The sequence below is a fragment of the Salvelinus fontinalis genome, chromosome 4 (genome assembly GCF_029448725.1).
Source record: "Salvelinus fontinalis isolate EN_2023a chromosome 4, ASM2944872v1, whole genome shotgun sequence".
In the NCBI taxonomy this organism is placed as follows: Eukaryota; Metazoa; Chordata; class Actinopteri; order Salmoniformes; family Salmonidae; genus Salvelinus; species Salvelinus fontinalis.
In genome coordinates, this window is record NC_074668.1 from 82,924,268 (window position 1) to 82,947,656 (window position 23,389).

General features: G+C 40.8%; 1 protein-coding gene across 1 annotated transcript in view; it reads right to left on the reverse strand.

Moving 5' to 3' along the window:
• Positions 1-19,357, reverse strand: part of LOC129854519 (calcium and integrin-binding family member 2-like) — a 62,101-nt gene extending 42,744 nt beyond the window's left edge. The window contains exons 1-2 of the mRNA XM_055921639.1: positions 18,899-19,357; positions 18,175-18,209 (exon numbers count right to left, since the gene is read on the reverse strand). Coding sequence (XP_055777614.1) covers positions 18,175-18,209; positions 18,899-18,949 — 86 coding nt within the window. The 5' untranslated portion in view covers positions 18,950-19,357. The remainder of the gene's footprint in view (positions 1-18,174; positions 18,210-18,898) is intronic.
• Between the last annotated feature and the right edge of the window lie 4,032 nt (positions 19,358-23,389).

The following is a 23,389-nucleotide window of genomic DNA, read 5'->3' on the forward strand; positions in this document are numbered from 1 at the left end:
GCAGAACCGAGAGGGGGGCTACTTGGTGGAGGATAGGGGAGGGGGAATGGGGGCTACTTGGTGGAGGAGAGGGAAGGGGGGCTACTTGGTGGAGGAGAGGGGAGGGGGAAGGGGGGCTACTTGGTGGAGAGGGGAGGGGGAAGGGGGGCTACTTGGTGGAGGAGAGGGGAGGGGCAGGGGGCTACTTGGTGGAGGAGAGGGGAGGGGGAATGGGGGCTACTTGGTGGAGGAGAGGGGAGGGGGAATGGGGGCTACTTGGTGGAGGAGAGGGGAGGGGGAAGGGGGGCTACTTGGTGGAGGAGAGGGGAGGGGGAAGGGGGGCTACTTGGTGGAGGAGAGGGGAGGGGAAGGGGGGCTACTTGGTGGAAGAGAGGGGAGGGGGAAGGGGGGCTACTTGGTGGAAGAGAGGGGAGGGCGAAGGAGGGCTACTTGGTGGAGGAGAGGGGAGGGGGAAGGGGGGCTACTTGGTGGAGGAGAGGGGAAGTAGAGAGACTACAGAGTATTATAGACAGACGTATCAGTCTGATTAACAAGGAGAGACTATGGAGTATTATAGACAGGTGTATAAGTCTGATTAACAAGGAGAGAGGACAGAGTATTATAGACAGGTGTATCAGTCTGATTAACAAGGAGAGACTACGGAGTATTATAGACAGATGTATCAGTCTGATTAACAAGGAGAGACTATGGAGTATTATAGACAGATGTATCAGTCTGATTAACAAGGAGAGAGGACAGAGTATTATAGACAGACGTATCAGTCTGATTAACAAGGAGAGAGGACAGAGTATTATAGACAGATGTATCAGTCTGATTAACAAGGAGAGAGGACAGAGTATTATAGACAGGTGTATCAGTCTGATTAACAAGGAGAGAGGACAGAGTATTATAGACAGATGTATCAGTCTGATTAACAAGGAGAGACTATGGAGTATTATAGACAGATGTATCAGTCTGATTAACAAGGAGAGACTATGGAGTATTATAGACAGATGTATCAGTCTGATTAACAAGGAGAGAGGACAGAGTATTATAGACAGGTGTATCAGTCTGATTAACAAGGAGAGAGGACAGAGTATTATAGACAGATGTATCAGTCTGATTAATAAGGAGAGAGGACAGAGTATTATAGACAGATGTATCAGTCTGATTAACAAGGAGAGACTACGGAGTATTATAGACAGGTGTATCAGTCTGATTAACAAGGAGAGAGGAGAGAGTATTATAGAGAGATGTATCAGTCTGGTATCAGTCTGATTAACAAGGAGAGAGGACAGAGTATTATAGACAGATGTATCAGTCTGATTAACAAGGAGAGACTACGGAGTATTATAGACAGACGTATCAGTCTGATTAACAAGGAGAGAGGACAGAGTATTATAGACAGATGTATCAGTCTGATTAACAAGGAGAGAGTACAGAGTATTATAGACAGGTGTATCAGTCTGATTAACAAGGAGAGACTACAGAGTATTATAGACAGACGTATCAGTCTGATTAACAAGGAGAGAGGACAGAGTATTATAGACAGACGTATCAGTCTGATTAACAAGGAGAGACTACGGAGTAATATAGACAGATGTATCAGTCTGATTAACAAGGAGAGAGGACAGAGTATTATAGACAGGTGTATCAGTCTGATTAACAAGGAGAGAGGACAGAGTATTATAGACAGATGTATCAGTCTGATTAACAAGGAGAGACTACGGAGTATTATAGACAGGTGTATCAGTCTGATTAACAAGGAGAGAGGAGAGAGTATTATAGAGAGATGTATCAGTCTGATTAACAAGGAGAGAGGACAGAGTATTATAGACAGATGTATCAGTCTGATTAACAAGGAGAGACTACGGAGTATTATAGACAGACGTATCAGTCTGATTAACAAGGAGAGACTACGGAGTATTATAGACAGACGTATCAGTCTGATTAACAAGGAGAGAGGACAGAGTATTATAGACAGATGTATCAGTCTGATTAACAAGGAGAGACTACAGAGTATTATAGACAGATGTATCAGTCTGATTAACAAGGAGAGACTACGGAGTATTATAGACAGACGTATCAGTCTGATTAACAAGGAGAGACTATGGAGTATTATAGACAGGTGTATCAGTCTGATTAACAAGGAGAGACTATGGAGTATTATAGACAGATGTATCAGTCTGATTAACAAGGAGAGAGGACAGAGTATTATAGACAGGTGTATCAGTCTGATTAACAAGGAGAGAGGACAGAGTATTATAGACAGATGTATCAGTCTGATTAACAAGGAGAGAGGACAGAGTATTATAGACAGATGTATCAGTCTGATTAACAAGGAGAGAGGACAGAGTATTATAGACAGATGTATCAGTCTGATTAACAAGGAGACAGTAGGGAGTATTATAGACAGATGTATCAGTCTGATTAACAAGGAGACAGTAGGGAGTATTATAGACAGATGTATCAGTCTGATTAACAAGGAGAGACTACAGAGTATTATAGACAGATGTATCAGTCTGATTAACAAGGAGAGAGGACAGAGTATTATAGACAGACGTATCAGTCTGATTAACAAGGAGAGAGGACAGAGTATTATAGACAGGTGTATCAGTCTGATTAACAAGGAGACATTAGGGAGTATTATAGACAGATGTATCAGTCTGATTAACAAGGAGACAGTAGGGAGTATTATAGACAGATGTATCAGTCTGATTAACAAGGAGAGACTATGGAGTATTATAGACAGACGTATCAGTCTGATTAACAAGGAGAGAGGACAGAGTATTATAGACAGGTGTATCAGTCTGATTAACAAGGAGAGAGGACAGAGTATTATAGACAGGTGTATCAGTCTGATTAACAAGGAGAGAGGACAGAGTATTATAGACAGGTGTATCAGTCTGATTAACAAGGAGAGAGGACAGAGTATTATAGACAGGTGTATCAGTCTGATTAACAAGGAGAGACTACGGAGTATTATAGACAGACGTATCAGTCTGATTAACAAGGAGAGACTACGGAGTATTATAGACAGACGTATCAGTCTGATTAACAAGGAGAGACTACGGAGTATTATAGACAGATGTATCAGTCTGATTAACAAGGAGAGACTACGGAGTATTATAGACAGATGTATCAGTCTGATTAACAAGGAGAGAGGACGGAGTATTATAGACAGACGTATCAGTCTGATTAACAAGGAGAGAGGACAGAGTATTATAGACAGATGTATCAGTCTGATTAACAAGGAGAGACTACGGAGTATTATAGACAGACGTATCAGTCTGATTAACAAGGAGAGAGTATGGAGTATTATAGACAGATGTATCAGTCTGATTAACAAGGAGAGAGGAGAGAGTATTATAGACAGACGTATCAGTCTGATTAACAAGGAGAGACTACGGAGTATTATAGACAGACGTATCAGTCTGATTAACAAGGAGAGAGTATGGAGTATTATAGACAGATGTATCAGTCTGATTAACAAGGAGAGAGTACAGAGTATTATAGACAGACGTATCAGTCTGATTAACAAGGAGAGACTACGGAGTATTATAGACAGACGTATCAGTCTGATTAACAAGGAGAGAGTACAGAGTATTATAGAGAGATGTATCAGTCTGATTAACAAGGAGAGACTATGGAGTATTATAGACAGACGTATCAGTCTGATTAACAAGGAGAGAGTAGGGAGTATTATAGACAGATGTATCAGTCTGATTAACAAGGAGAGAGGACAGAGTATTATAGACAGATGTATCAGTCTGATTAACAAGGAGACAGTAGGGAGTATTATAGACAGATGTATCAGTCTGATTAACAAGGAGAGAGGACAGAGTATTATAGACAGACGTATCAGTCTGATTAACAAGGAGAGACTACGGAGTATTATAGACAGACGTATCAGTCTGATTAACAAGGAGAGAGGAGAGAGTATTATAGACAGATGTATCAGTCTGATTAACAAGGAGAGAGGACAGAGTATTATAGACAGACGTATCAGTCTGATTAACAAGGAGAGAGGACAGAGTATTATAGACAGATGTATCAGTCTGATTAACAAGGAGAGAGTAGGGAGTATTATAGACAGACGTATCAGTCTGATTAACAAGGAGAGACTACAGAGTATTATAGACAGATGTATCAGTCTGATTAACAAGGAGAGACTACAGAGTATTATAGACAGATGTATCAGTCTGATTAACAAGGAGAGACTATGGAGTATTATAGACAGATGTATCAGTCTGATTAACAAGGAGAGACTACGGAGTATTATAGACAGATGTATCAGTCTGATTAACAAGGAGAGACTACGGAGTATTATAGACAGATGTATCAGTCTGATTAACAAGGAGAGACTATGGAGTATTATAGACAGACGTATCAGTCTGATTAACAAGGAGAGACTACGGAGTATTATAGACAGATGTATCAGTCTGATTAACAAGGAGAGAGTAGGGAGTATTATAGACAGATGTATCAGTCTGATTAACAAGGAGAGAGTAGGGAGTATTATAGACAGATGTATCAGTCTGATTAACAAGGAGACAGTAGGGAGTATTATAGACAGATGTATCAGTCTGATTAACAAGGAGAGACTACGGAGTATTATAGACAGACGTATCAGTCTGATTAACAAGGAGAGACTACGGAGTATTATAGACAGATGTATCAGTCTGATTAACAAGGAGAGACTACGGAGTATTATAGACAGATGTATCAGTCTGATTAACAAGGAGAGACTATGGAGTATTATAGACAGATGTATCAGTCTGATTAACAAGGAGAGAGGACAGAGTATTATAGACAGACGTATCAGTCTGATTAACAAGGAGAGAGGACAGAGTATTATAGACAGATGTATCAGTCTGATTAACAAGGAGAGAGGACAGAGTATTATAGACAGGTGTATCAGTCTGATTAACAAGGAGAGAGGACAGAGTATTATAGACAGATGTATCAGTCTGATTAACAAGGAGAGACTATGGAGTATTATAGACAGATGTATCAGTCTGATTAACAAGGAGAGACTATGGAGTATTATAGACAGATGTATCAGTCTGATTAACAAGGAGAGAGGACAGAGTATTATAGACAGGTGTATCAGTCTGATTAACAAGGAGAGAGGACAGAGTATTATAGACAGATGTATCAGTCTGATTAATAAGGAGAGAGGACAGAGTATTATAGACAGATGTATCAGTCTGATTAACAAGGAGAGACTACGGAGTATTATAGACAGGTGTATCAGTCTGATTAACAAGGAGAGAGGAGAGAGTATTATAGAGAGATGTATCAGTCTGGTATCAGTCTGATTAACAAGGAGAGAGGACAGAGTATTATAGACAGATGTATCAGTCTGATTAACAAGGAGAGACTACGGAGTATTATAGACAGACGTATCAGTCTGATTAACAAGGAGAGAGGACAGAGTATTATAGACAGATGTATCAGTCTGATTAACAAGGAGAGAGTACAGAGTATTATAGACAGGTGTATCAGTCTGATTAACAAGGAGAGACTACAGAGTATTATAGACAGACGTATCAGTCTGATTAACAAGGAGAGAGGACAGAGTATTATAGACAGACGTATCAGTCTGATTAACAAGGAGAGACTACGGAGTAATATAGACAGATGTATCAGTCTGATTAACAAGGAGAGAGGACAGAGTATTATAGACAGGTGTATCAGTCTGATTAACAAGGAGAGAGGACAGAGTATTATAGACAGATGTATCAGTCTGATTAACAAGGAGAGACTACGGAGTATTATAGACAGGTGTATCAGTCTGATTAACAAGGAGAGAGGAGAGAGTATTATAGAGAGATGTATCAGTCTGATTAACAAGGAGAGAGGACAGAGTATTATAGACAGATGTATCAGTCTGATTAACAAGGAGAGACTACGGAGTATTATAGACAGACGTATCAGTCTGATTAACAAGGAGAGACTACGGAGTATTATAGACAGACGTATCAGTCTGATTAACAAGGAGAGAGGACAGAGTATTATAGACAGATGTATCAGTCTGATTAACAAGGAGAGACTACAGAGTATTATAGACAGATGTATCAGTCTGATTAACAAGGAGAGACTACGGAGTATTATAGACAGACGTATCAGTCTGATTAACAAGGAGAGACTATGGAGTATTATAGACAGGTGTATCAGTCTGATTAACAAGGAGAGACTATGGAGTATTATAGACAGATGTATCAGTCTGATTAACAAGGAGAGAGGACAGAGTATTATAGACAGGTGTATCAGTCTGATTAACAAGGAGAGAGGACAGAGTATTATAGACAGATGTATCAGTCTGATTAACAAGGAGAGAGGACAGAGTATTATAGACAGATGTATCAGTCTGATTAACAAGGAGAGAGGACAGAGTATTATAGACAGATGTATCAGTCTGATTAACAAGGAGACAGTAGGGAGTATTATAGACAGATGTATCAGTCTGATTAACAAGGAGACAGTAGGGAGTATTATAGACAGATGTATCAGTCTGATTAACAAGGAGAGACTACAGAGTATTATAGACAGATGTATCAGTCTGATTAACAAGGAGAGAGGACAGAGTATTATAGACAGACGTATCAGTCTGATTAACAAGGAGAGAGGACAGAGTATTATAGACAGGTGTATCAGTCTGATTAACAAGGAGACATTAGGGAGTATTATAGACAGATGTATCAGTCTGATTAACAAGGAGACAGTAGGGAGTATTATAGACAGATGTATCAGTCTGATTAACAAGGAGAGACTATGGAGTATTATAGACAGACGTATCAGTCTGATTAACAAGGAGAGAGGACAGAGTATTATAGACAGGTGTATCAGTCTGATTAACAAGGAGAGAGGACAGAGTATTATAGACAGGTGTATCAGTCTGATTAACAAGGAGAGAGGACAGAGTATTATAGACAGGTGTATCAGTCTGATTAACAAGGAGAGAGGACAGAGTATTATAGACAGGTGTATCAGTCTGATTAACAAGGAGAGACTACGGAGTATTATAGACAGACGTATCAGTCTGATTAACAAGGAGAGACTACGGAGTATTATAGACAGACGTATCAGTCTGATTAACAAGGAGAGACTACGGAGTATTATAGACAGATGTATCAGTCTGATTAACAAGGAGAGACTACGGAGTATTATAGACAGATGTATCAGTCTGATTAACAAGGAGAGAGGACGGAGTATTATAGACAGACGTATCAGTCTGATTAACAAGGAGAGAGGACAGAGTATTATAGACAGATGTATCAGTCTGATTAACAAGGAGAGACTACGGAGTATTATAGACAGACGTATCAGTCTGATTAACAAGGAGAGAGTATGGAGTATTATAGACAGATGTATCAGTCTGATTAACAAGGAGAGAGGAGAGAGTATTATAGACAGACGTATCAGTCTGATTAACAAGGAGAGACTACGGAGTATTATAGACAGACGTATCAGTCTGATTAACAAGGAGAGAGTATGGAGTATTATAGACAGATGTATCAGTCTGATTAACAAGGAGAGAGTACAGAGTATTATAGACAGACGTATCAGTCTGATTAACAAGGAGAGACTACGGAGTATTATAGACAGACGTATCAGTCTGATTAACAAGGAGAGAGTACAGAGTATTATAGAGAGATGTATCAGTCTGATTAACAAGGAGAGACTATGGAGTATTATAGACAGACGTATCAGTCTGATTAACAAGGAGAGAGTAGGGAGTATTATAGACAGATGTATCAGTCTGATTAACAAGGAGAGAGGACAGAGTATTATAGACAGATGTATCAGTCTGATTAACAAGGAGACAGTAGGGAGTATTATAGACAGATGTATCAGTCTGATTAACAAGGAGAGAGGACAGAGTATTATAGACAGACGTATCAGTCTGATTAACAAGGAGAGACTACGGAGTATTATAGACAGACGTATCAGTCTGATTAACAAGGAGAGAGGAGAGAGTATTATAGACAGATGTATCAGTCTGATTAACAAGGAGAGAGGACAGAGTATTATAGACAGACGTATCAGTCTGATTAACAAGGAGAGAGGACAGAGTATTATAGACAGATGTATCAGTCTGATTAACAAGGAGAGAGTAGGGAGTATTATAGACAGACGTATCAGTCTGATTAACAAGGAGAGACTACAGAGTATTATAGACAGATGTATCAGTCTGATTAACAAGGAGAGACTACAGAGTATTATAGACAGATGTATCAGTCTGATTAACAAGGAGAGACTATGGAGTATTATAGACAGATGTATCAGTCTGATTAACAAGGAGAGACTACGGAGTATTATAGACAGATGTATCAGTCTGATTAACAAGGAGAGACTACGGAGTATTATAGACAGATGTATCAGTCTGATTAACAAGGAGAGACTATGGAGTATTATAGACAGACGTATCAGTCTGATTAACAAGGAGAGACTACGGAGTATTATAGACAGATGTATCAGTCTGATTAACAAGGAGAGAGTAGGGAGTATTATAGACAGATGTATCAGTCTGATTAACAAGGAGAGAGTAGGGAGTATTATAGACAGATGTATCAGTCTGATTAACAAGGAGACAGTAGGGAGTATTATAGACAGATGTATCAGTCTGATTAACAAGGAGAGACTACGGAGTATTATAGACATACGTATCAGTCTGATTAACAAGGAGAGACTACGGAGTATTATAGACAGATGTATCAGTCTGATTAACAAGGAGAGACTATGGAGTATTATAGACAGGTGTATCAGTCTGATTAACAAGGAGAGAGGACAGAGTATTATAGACAGATGTATCAGTCTGATTAACAAGGAGAGACTACAGAGTATTATAGACAGATGTATCAGTCTGATTAACAAGGAGAGAGGACAGAGTATTATAGACAGATGTATCAGTCTGATTAACAAGGAGAGAGGACAGAGTATTATAGACAGATGTATCAGTCTGATTAACAAGGAGAGAGGACAGAGTATTATAGACAGATGTATCAGTCTGATTAACAAGGAGAGACTACAGAGTATTATAGACAGATGTATCAGTCTGATTAACAAGGAGAGACTACGGAGTATTATAGACAGATGTATCAGTCTGATTAACAAGGAGAAAGTAGGGAGTATTATAGACAGATGTATCAGTCTGATTAACAAGGAGACAGTAGGGAGTATTATAGACAGATGTATCAGTCTGATTAACAAGGAGAGACTACGGAGTATTATAGACAGACGTATCAGTCTGATTAACAAGGAGAGACTACGGAGTATTATAGACAGATGTATCAGTCTGATTAACAAGGAGAGACTATGGAGTATTATAGACAGGTGTATCAGTCTGATTAACAAGGAGAGAGGACAGAGTATTATAGACAGATGTATCAGTCTGATTAACAAGGAGAGACTACAGAGTATTATAGACAGATGTATCAGTCTGATTAACAAGGAGAGAGGACAGAGTATTATAGACAGATGTATCAGTCTGATTAACAAGGAGAGAGGACAGAGTATTATAGACAGATGTATCAGTCTGATTAACAAGGAGAGAGGACAGAGTATTATAGACAGATGTATCAGTCTGATTAACAAGGAGAGACTACAGACTATTATAGACAGATGTATCAGTCTGATTAACAAGGAGAGAGGACAGAGTATTATAGACAGATGTATCAGTCTGATTAACAAGGAGAGAGGACAGAGTATTATAGACAGATGTATCAGTCTGATTAACAAGGAGAGAGGACAGAGTATTATAGACAGACGTATCAGTCTGATTAACAAGGAGAGACTACGGAGTATTATAGACAGATGTATCAGTCTGATTAACAAGGAGAGACTATGGAGTATTATAGACAGGTGTATCAGTCTGATTAACAAGGAGAGAGGACAGAGTATTATAGACAGGTGTATCAGTCTGATTAATAAGGAGAGACTACGGAGTATTATAGACAGATGTATCAGTCTGATTAACAAGGAGAGACTACGGAGTATTATAGACAGATGTATCAGTCTGATTAACAAGGAGAGACTATGGAGTATTATAGACAGACGTATCAGTCTGATTAACAAGGAGAGAGGACAGAGTATTATAGACAGACGTATCAGTCTGATTAACAAGGAGAGACTACGGAGTATTATAGACAGATGTATCAGTCTGATTAACAAGGAGAGACTATGGAGTATTATAGACAGACGTATCAGTCTGATTAACAAGGAGAGAGGAGAGAGTATTATAGACAGGTGTATCAGTCTGATTAACAAGGAGAGACTACAGAGTATTATAGACAGATGTATCAGTCTGATTAACAAGGAGAGAGGACAGAGTATTATAGACAGACGTATCAGTCTGATTAACAAGGAGAGAGGACAGAGTATTATAGACAGGTGTATCAGTCTGATTAACAAGGAGAGACTATGGAGTGTTATAGACAGGTGTATCAGTCTGATTAACAAGGAGAGAGTAGGGAGTATTATAGACAGGTGTACCAGTCTGATTAACAAGGAGAGAGGACAGAGTATTATAGACAGATGTATCAGTCTGATTAACAAGGAGAGAGGACAGAGTATTATAGACAGATGTATCAGTCTGATTAACAAGGAGAGAGGACAGAGTATTATAGACAGACGTATCAGTCTGATTAACAAGGAGAGACTACGGAGTATTATAGACAGATGTATCAGTCTGATTAACAAGGAGAGACTATGGAGTATTATAGACAGGTGTATCAGTCTGATTAACAAGGAGAGAGGACAGAGTATTATAGACAGGTGTATCAGTCTGATTAATAAGGAGAGACTATGGAGTATTATAGACAGATGTATCAGTCTGATTAACAAGGAGAGACTACGGAGTATTATAGACAGATGTATCAGTCTGATTAACAAGGAGAGACTATGGAGTATTATAGACAGACGTATCAGTCTGATTAACAAGGAGAGAGGACAGAGTATTATAGACAGACGTATCAGTCTGATTAACAAGGAGAGACTACGGAGTATTATAGACAGATGTATCAGTCTGATTAACAAGGAGAGACTATGGAGTATTATAGACAGACGTATCAGTCTGATTAACAAGGAGAGAGGAGAGAGTATTATAGACAGGTGTATCAGTCTGATTAACAAGGAGAGACTACAGAGTATTATAGACAGATGTATCAGTCTGATTAACAAGGAGAGAGGACAGAGTATTATAGACAGACGTATCAGTCTGATTAACAAGGAGAGAGGACAGAGTATTATAGACAGGTGTATCAGTCTGATTAACAAGGAGAGACTATGGAGTATTATAGACAGGTGTATCAGTCTGATTAACAAGGAGAGAGTAGGGAGTATTATAGACAGGTGTACCAGTCTGATTAACAAGGAGAGAGGACAGAGTATTATAGACAGATGTATCAGTCTGATTAACAAGGAGAGACTATGGAGTATTATAGACAGGTGTATCAGTCTGATTAACAAGGAGAGAGGACAGAGTATTATAGACAGATGTATCAGTCTGATTAACAAGGAGAGAGGACAGAGTATTATAGACAGATGTATCAGTCTGATTAACAAGGAGAGAGGACAGAGTATTATAGACAGACGTATCAGTCTGATTAACAAGGAGAGACTACGGAGTATTATAGACAGATGTATCAGTCTGATTAACAAGGAGAGACTATGGAGTATTATAGACAGGTGTATCAGTCTGATTAACAAGGAGAGAGGACAGAGTATTATAGACAGGTGTATCAGTCTGATTAACAAGGAGAGAGGACAGAGTATTATAGACAGATGTATCAGTCTGATTAACAAGGAGAGAGGACAGAGTATTATAGACAGATGTATCAGTCTGATTAACAAGGAGAGAGGACAGAGTATTATAGACAGACGTATCAGTCTGATTAACAAGGAGAGACTACGGAGTATTATAGACAGATGTATCAGTCTGATTAACAAGGAGAGACTATGGAGTATTATAGACAGGTGTATCAGTCTGATTAACAAGGAGAGAGGACAGAGTATTATAGACAGGTGTATCAGTCTGATTAATAAGGAGAGACTACGGAGTATTATAGACAGATGTATCAGTCTGATTAACAAGGAGAGACTACGGAGTATTATAGACAGATGTATCAGTCTGATTAACAAGGAGAGACTATGGAGTATTATAGACAGACGTATCAGTCTGATTAACAAGGAGAGAGGACAGAGTATTATAGACAGACGTATCAGTCTGATTAACAAGGAGAGACTACGGAGTATTATAGACAGATGTATCAGTCTGATTAACAAGGAGAGACTATGGAGTATTATAGACAGACGTATCAGTCTGATTAACAAGGAGAGAGGAGAGAGTATTATAGACAGGTGTATCAGTCTGATTAACAAGGAGAGACTACAGAGTATTATAGACAGATGTATCAGTCTGATTAACAAGGAGAGAGGACAGAGTATTATAGACAGACGTATCAGTCTGATTAACAAGGAGAGAGGACAGAGTATTATAGACAGGTGTATCAGTCTGATTAACAAGGAGAGACTATGGAGTATTATAGACAGATGTATCAGTCTGATTAACAAGGAGAGACTATGGAGTATTATAGACAGGTGTATCAGTCTGATTAACAAGGAGAGAGGACAGAGTATTATAGACAGGTGTATCAGTCTGATTAACAAGGAGAGACTATGGAGTATTATAGACAGGTGTATCAGTCTGATTAACAAGGAGAGAGTAGGGAGTATTATAGACAGGTGTATCAGTCTGATTAACAAGGAGAGAGGACAGAGTATTATAGACAGATGTATCAGTCTGATTAACAAGGAGAGAGGACAGAGTATTATAGCAAATTAGTCTGCAACTATCAGCAAACAGCCTGCACTACACTACACAGTGGTCATCTACAACGCATCAAAAGACAATAAGTGTGTGTTAATAGGAATCTACATCCAATACGTCATTTTAATGTTGCCGATGCAGCTTTGCAACTTCAGAGGATTATTGAAGAGGCTCTGACCTACAGTATATTTCAAGAAAACAAATGGCCATCGGTTAAAAAAAACACACACAAAAACAAGCTCCTACAGGTTTTTAATTGTAAGCGGGGAGCGATTTCCTACCATAAGTCATTCTGGAAGGGCACTAGCAAACCCTTCAGGAATTTCATTGCTTTAGAATACTGAGGCCAGCAAAAAGAGCGAACAACGGATTAGGGAGGGAGGGAGAACGGGAGGAAGGGAGGGAGGGCGAGAGAGAGGGAGAGAGGGAGAGAGGGAGGGAGACAGAGAGGGAGAGAGGGAGGGAGAGAGAGAGAGAGAGAGAGAGGGAGAGAGAGAGAGAGAGGGAGGGCGGGAGGAAGGGAGGGAGGGCGGGAGACAGAGAGGGAGAGACGGAGGGAGGGAGGGAGACAGGGAGGGAGACAGAGAGGGAGGAAGGGAGGGAGGGCGAGAGACAGAGAGAGAGAGAGAGAGAGAGAGAGAGGGAGGGAGGGCGGGAGGAAGGGAGGGAGGGCGGGAGACAGAGAGGGAGAGAAGGAGGGAGGGAGGGAGACAGGGAGGGAGACAGAGAGGGAGGAAGGGAGGGAGGGCGAGAGACAGAGAGAGAGAGAGAGAGAGAGAGAGAGAGAGAGAGAGGGAGGGAGGGAGACAGAGAGGGAGGAAGGGAGGGAGGGCGAGAGACAGAGAGAGAGAGAGAGAGAGAGAGAGAGAGGGAGGGAGGGAGGGCGGGAGGAAGGGAGGGAGGGCGGGAGACAGAGAGGGAGAGAAGGAGGGAGGGAGACAGGGAGGGAGAAAGAGAGAGGGATGAACTGTCTTTGGAGACGCTCCAAGTCACAGGCAAGGCAGTGTGGACTGGAGACTAGGAGTTAGCTGATAGCACACAGGCAAGGCAGTGTGGACTAGAGACTAGGAGTTAGCTGAGAGCACACAGGCAAGGCAGTGTGGACTAGAGACTAGGAGTTAGCTGATAGCACACAGGCAAGGCAGTGTGGAATAGAGACTAGGAGTTAGGTGATAGCACACAGGCAAGGCAGTGTGGACTAGAGACTAGGAGTTAGCTGAGAGCACACAGGCAAGGCAGTGTGGACTAGAGACTAGGAGTTAGCTGATAGCACACAGGCAAGGCAGTGTGGAATAGAGACTAGGAGTTAGGTGAAAACACACAGGCAAGGCAGTGTGGACTAGAGACTAGGAGTTAGCTGATAGCACACAGGCAAGGCAGTGTGGACTAGAGACTAGGAGTTAGCTGATAGCACACAGGCAAGGCAGTGTGGACTAGAGACTAGGAGTTAGGTGAAAACACACAGGCAAGGCAGTGTGGACTAGAGACTAGGAGTTAGCTGAAAGCACACAAGCAAGGCAGTGTGGACTAGAGACTAGGAGTTAGCTGAGAGCACACAGGCAAGGCAGTGGACTAGAGACTAGGAGTTAGCTGAAAGGACACAGGCAGAGCAGTGGACTAGAGACTAGGAGTTAGCTGAAAGCACACAGGCAAGGCAGTGGACTGGAGACTAGGAGTTAGCTGATAGCACACAGGCAAGGCAGTGTGGACTAGAGACTAGGAGTTAGCTGAATGCACACAGGCAAGGCAGTGGACTAGAGACTAGGAGTTAGCTGAGAGCACACAGGCAAGGCAGTGTGGACTAGAGACTAGGAGTTAGCTGAGAGCACACAGGCAAGGCAGTGTGGACTAGAGACTAGGAGTTAGCTGATAGCACACAGGCAAGGCAGTGTGGACTAGAGACTAGGAGTTAGCTGAAAGCACACAGGCAAGGCAGTGTGGACTAGAGACTAGGAGTTAGCTGATAGCACACAGGCAAGGCAGTGTGGACTAGAGACTAGGAGTTAGCTGAGAGCACACAGGCAAGGCAGTGTGGACTAGAGACTAGGAGTTAGGTGATAGCACACAGGCAAGGCAGTGTGGACTAGAGACTAGGAGTTAGGTGATAGCACACAGGCAAGGCAGTGTGGACTAGAGACTAGGAGTTAGCTGAAAACACACAGGCAAGGCAGTGGACTAGAGACTAGGAGTTAGGTGATAGCACACAGGCAAGGCAGTGTGGACTAGAGACTAGGAGTTAGCTGAAAACACACAGGCAAGGCAGTGTGGACTAGAGACTAGGAGTTAGGTGATAGCACACAGGCAAGGCAGTGTGGACTGGACACTAGGAGTTAGCTGAAAACACACAGGCAAGGCAGTGTGGACTAGAGACTAGGAGTTAGCTGATAGCACACATGTAGGTGGCAGAGAAAAGAAGAATGGGTAGTGCCAGCTGAAATTAGTAACTACAAAAAATATGATATACACTGCATTTGGAAAGTAGTCAGACCCCTTGACTTTTTCAACAACAAAAAAATACCTTACAGCCTCATTCTAAAATAGATTAAATAAATAAAACATCCTTGGTGCATCAAAGCTGGGACCCGAGAGACTGAAAAACAGCTTCTATCTCAAGGCCATCAGACTGTTCAACAGCTTCTATCTCAAGGCCATCAGACTGTTCAACAGCTTCTATCTCAAGGCCATCAGACTGTTCAACAGCTTCTATCTCAAGGCCATCAGACTGTTCAACAGCTTCTATCTCAAGGCCATCAGACTGTTCAACAGCCATCACCAGCCCATTAGAGGCTGCTGCCCCATATACATAGACTTGAAATCACTGGCCAATTTAATAATGGAACATTAGTCACTTTAACAATGTTTACCTATTTTGCATTACTCATCTCATATGTATATACTGTATTCTATTCTACTGTATTTTAGTCTATGCCGCTCCGACATTGCTCGTCCAAATACTTACAGTTGAAGTCGGAAGTTTACATACACCTCAGCCAAATACATTTAAACTCAGTTTTTCACAATTCCTGACATTTAATCTTAGTAAAAATTCCCTGTTGTAGGTCAGTTAGGATCACCACTTTATTTTAAGAATGTGAAATGTCAGAATAATAGTAGAGAGAATGATTTATTTCAGCTTTTATTTCTCTCATCACATTCCCAGTGGGTCAGAAGATTACATACACTCAATTAATATTTGGTAGCATTGCCTTTAAAATGTTTTACTTGGGTCAAACATTTTGGGTAGCCTTCCACAAGCTTCCCACAATAAGTTGGGTGAATTTTGGCCCATTCCTCCTGACAGAGCTGGTGTAACTGAGTCAGGTTTGTAGTGCTCCTTGCTCACACACGCTTTTTCAGTTCTGCCCACTAATTTTCTATAGGATTGAGGTCAGGGCTTTGTGATGGCCACTCCAATACCTTGACTTTGTTGTCCTTAAGCCATTTTGCGACTGTGTGGTCCCATGGTGTTTATACTTGCGTACTACTGTTTGTACAGATGAACGTGATACCTTCCGGCATTTGAAAATTGCTCCCAAGGATGAACCTGACTTGTGGAGGTCCACAATTTTTTTCTGAGGTCTTGGCTGATTTCTTTTGATTTTCCCATGATGTCAAACAAAGAGGCACTGAGTTTGAAGGTAGGCCTTGAAATATATCCACAGGTACACCTCTAATTGACTCAAATGATGTCAATTAGCCTATCAGAAGCTTCTAAAGCCATGACATACTTTTCTGGAATTTTCCAAGCTGTTTAAAGGCACAGTCAACTTAGTGTATGTGAACTTCTGACCCACTGGAATTGTGATACAGTGAAATAATCTGTCTGTAAACAATTGTTGAAAAATTACTTGTGTCATGCACAAAGTAGATGTCCTAACCAACTTGCCAAAACTATAGTTTGTTAACAAGAAATTTGTGGAGTGGTTGAAAAACGAGTTTTAATGACTCCAACCTAAGTGTATGTAAATTTCCGACTTCAACTGTAAATTGTTTAACATGAGCTGCACTAGCAAGCTAGATTAACTCAGCTCATCATCAATGGTATCAAATACATCAGAAACATGGTTGGCAAATAGGCAACTAGCTGTCTATATTGATGTGGTTACAATTACTAAACATTTGGATAAACAAATAATTTATGAAAAGACGATGTGATGTATGACAGGTTTGTGTTTCAGCAAAGTTGAGGATGTCACTTGTAACTTGCATCGGCAACAGAAATTGCGTCCAAATTGCTTCGTGTGACACAGGTTTCAGAACATGGCATAAGCCATGGAAAAATGTGTAGAATTTCAGGAAATTTCCATTAAAACGTGCACATTTTCTCTCAGACCCATGGCAAAATGTGTAGAATTTCAGGAAATTTGCATTAAAACTGCACATTTTCTCTCAGCCCCATGGCAAAATGTGTAGAATTGCAGGAATTTTGGTTTAAAACGAACAACATTTTCTCTCAGCCCCATGGCAAAATGTGTAGAGTTGCAGGAAATTAGGTTTAAAACGAACAACATTCTCTCAGCCCCATGGCAAAATGTGTAGAATTGCGGGAAACTAGCTTAAAAACAGTTTTACCAGAAAGGTGAGATTTTAACCTTTATTTCATGAAGCTGCAGCTGGTAGCTGGGCTTTGTGTAACAGTTTAACTTTACGTCCGTCCCCTCGCCCCGACCCGGGGGCGAACCAGGGACCCTCTGCACACATCAACAACAGTCACCCACGAAGCATCGTTACCCATCGCTCCACAAAAGCCGCGACCCTTGCAGAGCAAGGGGAACCACTACTTCAAGGTCTCAAAGCGAGTGACGTCTCCGATTGAAACACTATTAGCGCACACCACCGCTAACTAGCTAGCCATTTCACATCGGTTACATTTGGTTAAACTAATGAAGGTTGCAGCTGCTGGCTGGGCTTTGGTTTCCAATGGAAAGAATTACGTTGACCCATTTTTAGTTTGTGAATTCTAAATATTGGACTGGTTACACAGAGGCTGCTGAGGGGAGGACGGCTCATAATAATGGCCGGAACGGAGCCAACGGAATGGCATCAATCACCCGGAAACCATGGAAACCATGTTTTTGATGTATTTGATGCCATTCCACCAATTCCGCTCCAGTCATTACCACGAGCCCGTCCTCCCAAATGAAGGTGCCACCAACCTCCAGTGCTGTGTGACAATAATCCCTACGAGTACAAGACAATATGTATTTTCAACGTCTTGTGCTCACTGGGTTAAGTAGCCGTTGCAGACTCAGTCCACGGTCATCCTGTGTTTCCTTAATTAAGGGAAGTGCAATTAACAGCCTCAGATCCATTGTGTTAAAATATGGACGGTACAGCACATGTACTGTATAAATTACACTTACTGTAGGATTTCTTTGCGTGTGAAGAATGTGCAGTCCTGGAAAGAGACAAAGGAACGTTAAAATCCCGTTTGAATGAACAGACTCGACTAGCAGAACAAAAAGAGAGCGGGTTGAAAAGATGGGCGGTGTGGCAGCCGCCCTCATTTGATGCCAACCATTGGGCACTAAACCCTGGGAGAGTTTAGATGAGGTTTACTACAAATCAAATCATACACAGGTTTACGTGGCGCTATTATGAAACGAGCACATTTATTCCTTTGTTTGGTGGTACCCAAACCTGTACACCACAGCGATAATTTAAATGACGTGCTAAATGACACCCTATTTCCTATACAGCGCACTACTTTTGATAAGGGTTCTGGTAATAGGGAATAGAGTGCCGTTTGGGACAGTCCAGAGCCAATAGTCCACCAACCTGGGATTTATCTCAACCCCCCCAACAATAAACAACTATAGCGCACGGAAAATTCTCACAGTGTGTATAAGAAAGATACATTTGCCTGCCTATAAACTTATTAGCATTATGGTAATTTGCAATTCATCATGCCAGATTAATTTCCTGGGGGTTTCGATTAAGAATATGGGTTAATAAACATAAATTGGCCTATCTAAGCTACTTAATCCCCAATAAATATTGTTGAATGTTACATGTATTTGATATGACAATATGGAAATTAAGTAGCCTAAACCGAGATAAAGAAAAAAATATTTGAACACATTTTACCTGATATGCCTCGAACTGTTCATCAGTAAATATCGTTTGCTTATTACCCATCCTGGTTGAGTATTTTCCCCATCACACAGATACATTACATTGGACGTTCGTGACGTGCTTATTTCTGTTTCAGTCATTTAAGACGACATCATCGCATTATCTTGTGAAATATTTGATCCATAAAAACCCAACGAGCATTTAACGAACAAAAACGCGTTGATTAGAAATGCAAATTCGCAAAGAGAAAGTAGGCCTAGACCTCGTTTCCGAACAGCGGATTTTGTAAAGAGGTGTGACGAAAAAGACAAATATATTCCTTTCCCTGCATCCTTGGAGCGGCAGCGTGGCGAGGGTAGGCAGGGTACCACTGACTCTGCCCTTGTTGAATGTTGTCTCATCACTGGAGTGTTTCAGGACGTTACACCCGATACCGTAGCCTACCGTTGCAGACCAAAACGAGCCAGCAGGCGGCGTCATTTAGGCAGCCAAGTGGGTCAGATCTGTTCAGCTATGTGATGGGTTCCTATGGAAACGTATATGGTGCGACACTACGCTGCTTTTAAAAACACCATTAGAAGCTATATACAGTAAATCTAACGGAAGCTACTGTATATAGATCTAACGGAAGCTACTGTATAGAGATCTAACGGAAGCTACTGTATAGAGATCTAACGGAAGCTACTATATAGATCTAACGGAAGCTACTGTTATATAGATCTAACGGAAGCTACTGTTATCTAACGGAAGCTACTGTATATAGATCTAACGGAAGCTACTGTATAGAGATCTAACGGAAGCTACTGTATATAGATCTAACGGAAGCTACTGTATAGAGATCTAACGGAAGCTACTGTATATAGATCTAACGGAAGCTACTGTTATCTAACGGAAGCTACTGTATATAGATCTAACGGAAGCTACTGTATAGAGATCTAACGGAAGCTACTGTATATAGATCTAACGGAAGCTACTGTATATAGATCTAACGGAAGCTACTGTATAGAGATCTAACGGAAGCTACTGTATATAGATCTAACGGAAGCTACTGTTATATAGATCTAACGGAAGCTACAGTATATAGATCTAACGGAAGCTACTGTTATCTAACGGAAGCTACTGTATATAGATCTAACGGAAGCTACTGTATATAGATCTAACGGAAGCTACTGTTATCTAACGGAAGCTACTGTATATAGATCTAACGGAAGCTACTGTATATAGATCTAACGGAAGCTACTGTATAGAGATCTAACGGAAGCTACTGTATATAGATCTAACGGAAGCTACTGTATATAGATCTAACGGAAGCTACTGTATATAGATCTAACGGAAGCTACTGTATAGAGATCTAACGGAAGCTACTGTATATAGATCTAACGGAAGCTACTGTATATAGATCTAATGGAAGCTACTGTATAGAGATATAACGGAAGCTACTGTTATATAGATCTAATGGAAGCTACTGTTATATAGATCTAACGGAAGCTACTGTATAGAGATCTAACGGAAGCTACTGTATATAGATCTAACGGAAGCTACTGTATAGAGATCTAACGGAAGCTACTGTATATAGATCTAACGGAAGCTACTGTATAGAGATCTAACGGAAGCTACTGTATATAGATCTAACGGAAGCTACTGTATAGAGATCTAACGGAAGCTACTGTATAGAGATATAACGGAAGCTACTGTTATATAGATCTAATGGAAGCTACTGTATAGAGATCTAATGGAAGCTACTGTATAGAGATCTAACGGAAGCTACTGTATAGAGATCTAACGGAAGCTACTATAGCTTTGAATATAAAAATATGAAGAAATATAAATATTATCCATAGAGGAATCTGTAGTTTTAAAATGTAACAGAGAAGATTACACAATACTAGTAAGGACAAATGTCGAAGACTGCCTAGACTGGTGTATTTTAATAAATTGGCAAGCCCTTTGTACCAATGTATTCAGGATACTTACATGTAAACCATTAACATAACAGCGAGACTGGTTACATGTAAACCATTAACATAACGGAGAGACTGGATGGAAAATGTGTGAACTGTGAATGAGCTTCAGCTTGCAGGCTACCAGTCTGTCTTTCTCTCTTCTCTCCGCAGATTTACAGAACAGGAAATTAGCCACTATTTTATAGGAATAGGTGTCTTCATACCTGCAACCAATCACAGCACACAACCAATTAATTCTAACAGACCAATAAGCTCACAGTTCCAAATCACATGATTGCTGTAGTTCACTTATGGAGGCACATGCCACTGTTACATGTGATAATTATATGGCCCCACTACAGTTGTAGGCTACTTTACATGTGGTAATGATATGGCCCCTAAAGTAGTAGGCTACTTTACATGTAATAATTATATGGCCCCTACAGTAGCAGGCTACTTTACATGTGATAATGAAATGGCCCCTGGACTGTGATCACACAGTCCCCCAGAACAGCTGGTACTCTCATGCATGGTTCAGCATTGCTTGCCTCGAAGCGAGCATAGAAGGCATTTAGCTTATCTGGTAGGTTCATATCACCTCAATGCCATTGGATGAATCCCGGAAAATATTGCAGTCTGTGCTAGTGAAAAAGTCCTGTAGCTTAGCATCAATAAGCGCCTCCTGTTTGAGTTTTTTGCTTGTAAACAAGAATCAGGAGGATAGAGTTATGGTCAGACTTGCCAAATGGAGGGCGAGGGAGAGCTTTGTATGTGTCTCTGTGTGTGGAGTAAAGGTGGTCTAGAGTTGTGTCTACTCTGGTTGCACAGGTGACATGCTGCTAGAAATTAGGTCAAAATAATCATTTCAGTTCCACTGCATTAAAATCAACGGCCTCGAGGAGCGTCACCTTTTGATGAGCAATTTCATGTTTTCTTATGGCCCTATGCAGCTCGCCGAGTTCGGTCTTGGTGCCAGCATCGGTTTGTGGTGGAAAATAGACAGCTCCAAAAATATAGATAAAAATTGTGTAGTCCTATAATAATAGGTTATATCTACAAAGGTCTGAATCTGTAGTCCTATAGGTTAGATCCATAAAGGTCTGCATCTGTAGTCCTATAATAATAGGTTAGACCCATAAAGGTCTGAATCTGTAGTCCTATAATAATAGGTTAGATCCATAAAGGTCTGAATCTGTAGTCCTATAATAATAGGTTGTATCCATAAAGGTCTGAATCTGTAGTCCTTTAGTAATAGGTTATATCCATAAAGGTCTGAATCTGTAGTCCTATAGTAATAGGTTAGATCCATAAAGGTCTGAATCTGTAGTCCTATAATAATAGGTTATATCCATAAAGGTCTGAATCTGTAGTCCTATAATAATAGGTTAGATCCATAAAGGTCTGAATCTGTAGTCCTATAATAATAGGTTAGATCCATAAAGGTCTGAATCTGTAGTCCTATAATAATAGGTTAGATCCATAAAGGTCTGAATCTGTGGTCCTATAGGTTAGATCCACGGTCTGAATTTGTTTCTCTACAGATGAAGCTAGCGTGGTGAATAAAGAGAAGGGAAGCCTGCCATCTGGTGGTGGAGATATGTACTGTAGAAAGAATTGGATGGAGGATGTATCAGGGATGTCAAACTCATTCAATGGAGGACCTAATGCAGGGGTATTCCACTGTTAGCCTTCTACAGGGTTTCCCAAACCCGGTCCTGGGCCCCCCTGGGTGCACGTTTTGGTTGTTGCTTTAGAACTACACAGCTGATTCAAATAACCAAGCTTTGATTGTGTAGTCAATGCTGGGGGGGGGGGGGGGAGCAAAGCATGCATCCAGGTGGGGGACTCCAGGACTGAGTTTGGGGAAACCCTGCACTATGAGCCTGCTGGTTTTCTGTTCTACCTGATAATTAGTTGTACCCACCTGGTGTCTAAGGTCTAAATCAGTCCTTGATTAGGGTAAAAAAAAAACGCAGTGGATCTGGTTTCAAGGTCCAGAGTTGAGTTTAAGGGGCCTAGTGTCTGCTGGTTTTTAGTTGTTCCTTTCAATGAAGACCTAGACAACCAGGTGAGGGGAGTTCCTTCCTAATTGGGGACCTTAATTCATCAATCAAATACAAGGGAGGAGCGAAAACCCACAGACGCTCGGGCCTCTGGAACGAGTTTGACGCTCAACTATAAAGTACATAGTTGAGTTGTACAACAAGTAGCAGTGGTGGAACCAATTGTCATACTTGAGTAAAACTAAAAATACCTTCATAGAAAATGACTCAAGTAAAAGTCACCCAGTAAAATACTATTTGAGTAAAAGTCTAAATGTATTTGGTTTTAAATATACTTAAGTATTACAAGTAAAATGAATGGCTAAAATATACTTATGTATCAAAAGTAAAAGTATAAATCATTTCAAATTTCTTCTATTAAGCAAACCAGGGGATAGCCAAGGGCACACTCCAACATAATTTACAAACGAAGAATTTGTGTTTCGTGAGTCCTCCAGACCAGAGGGAGTAGGGATGACCAGGGATGTTCTCTTGATAAGTGTGTGAATTGGACCCTT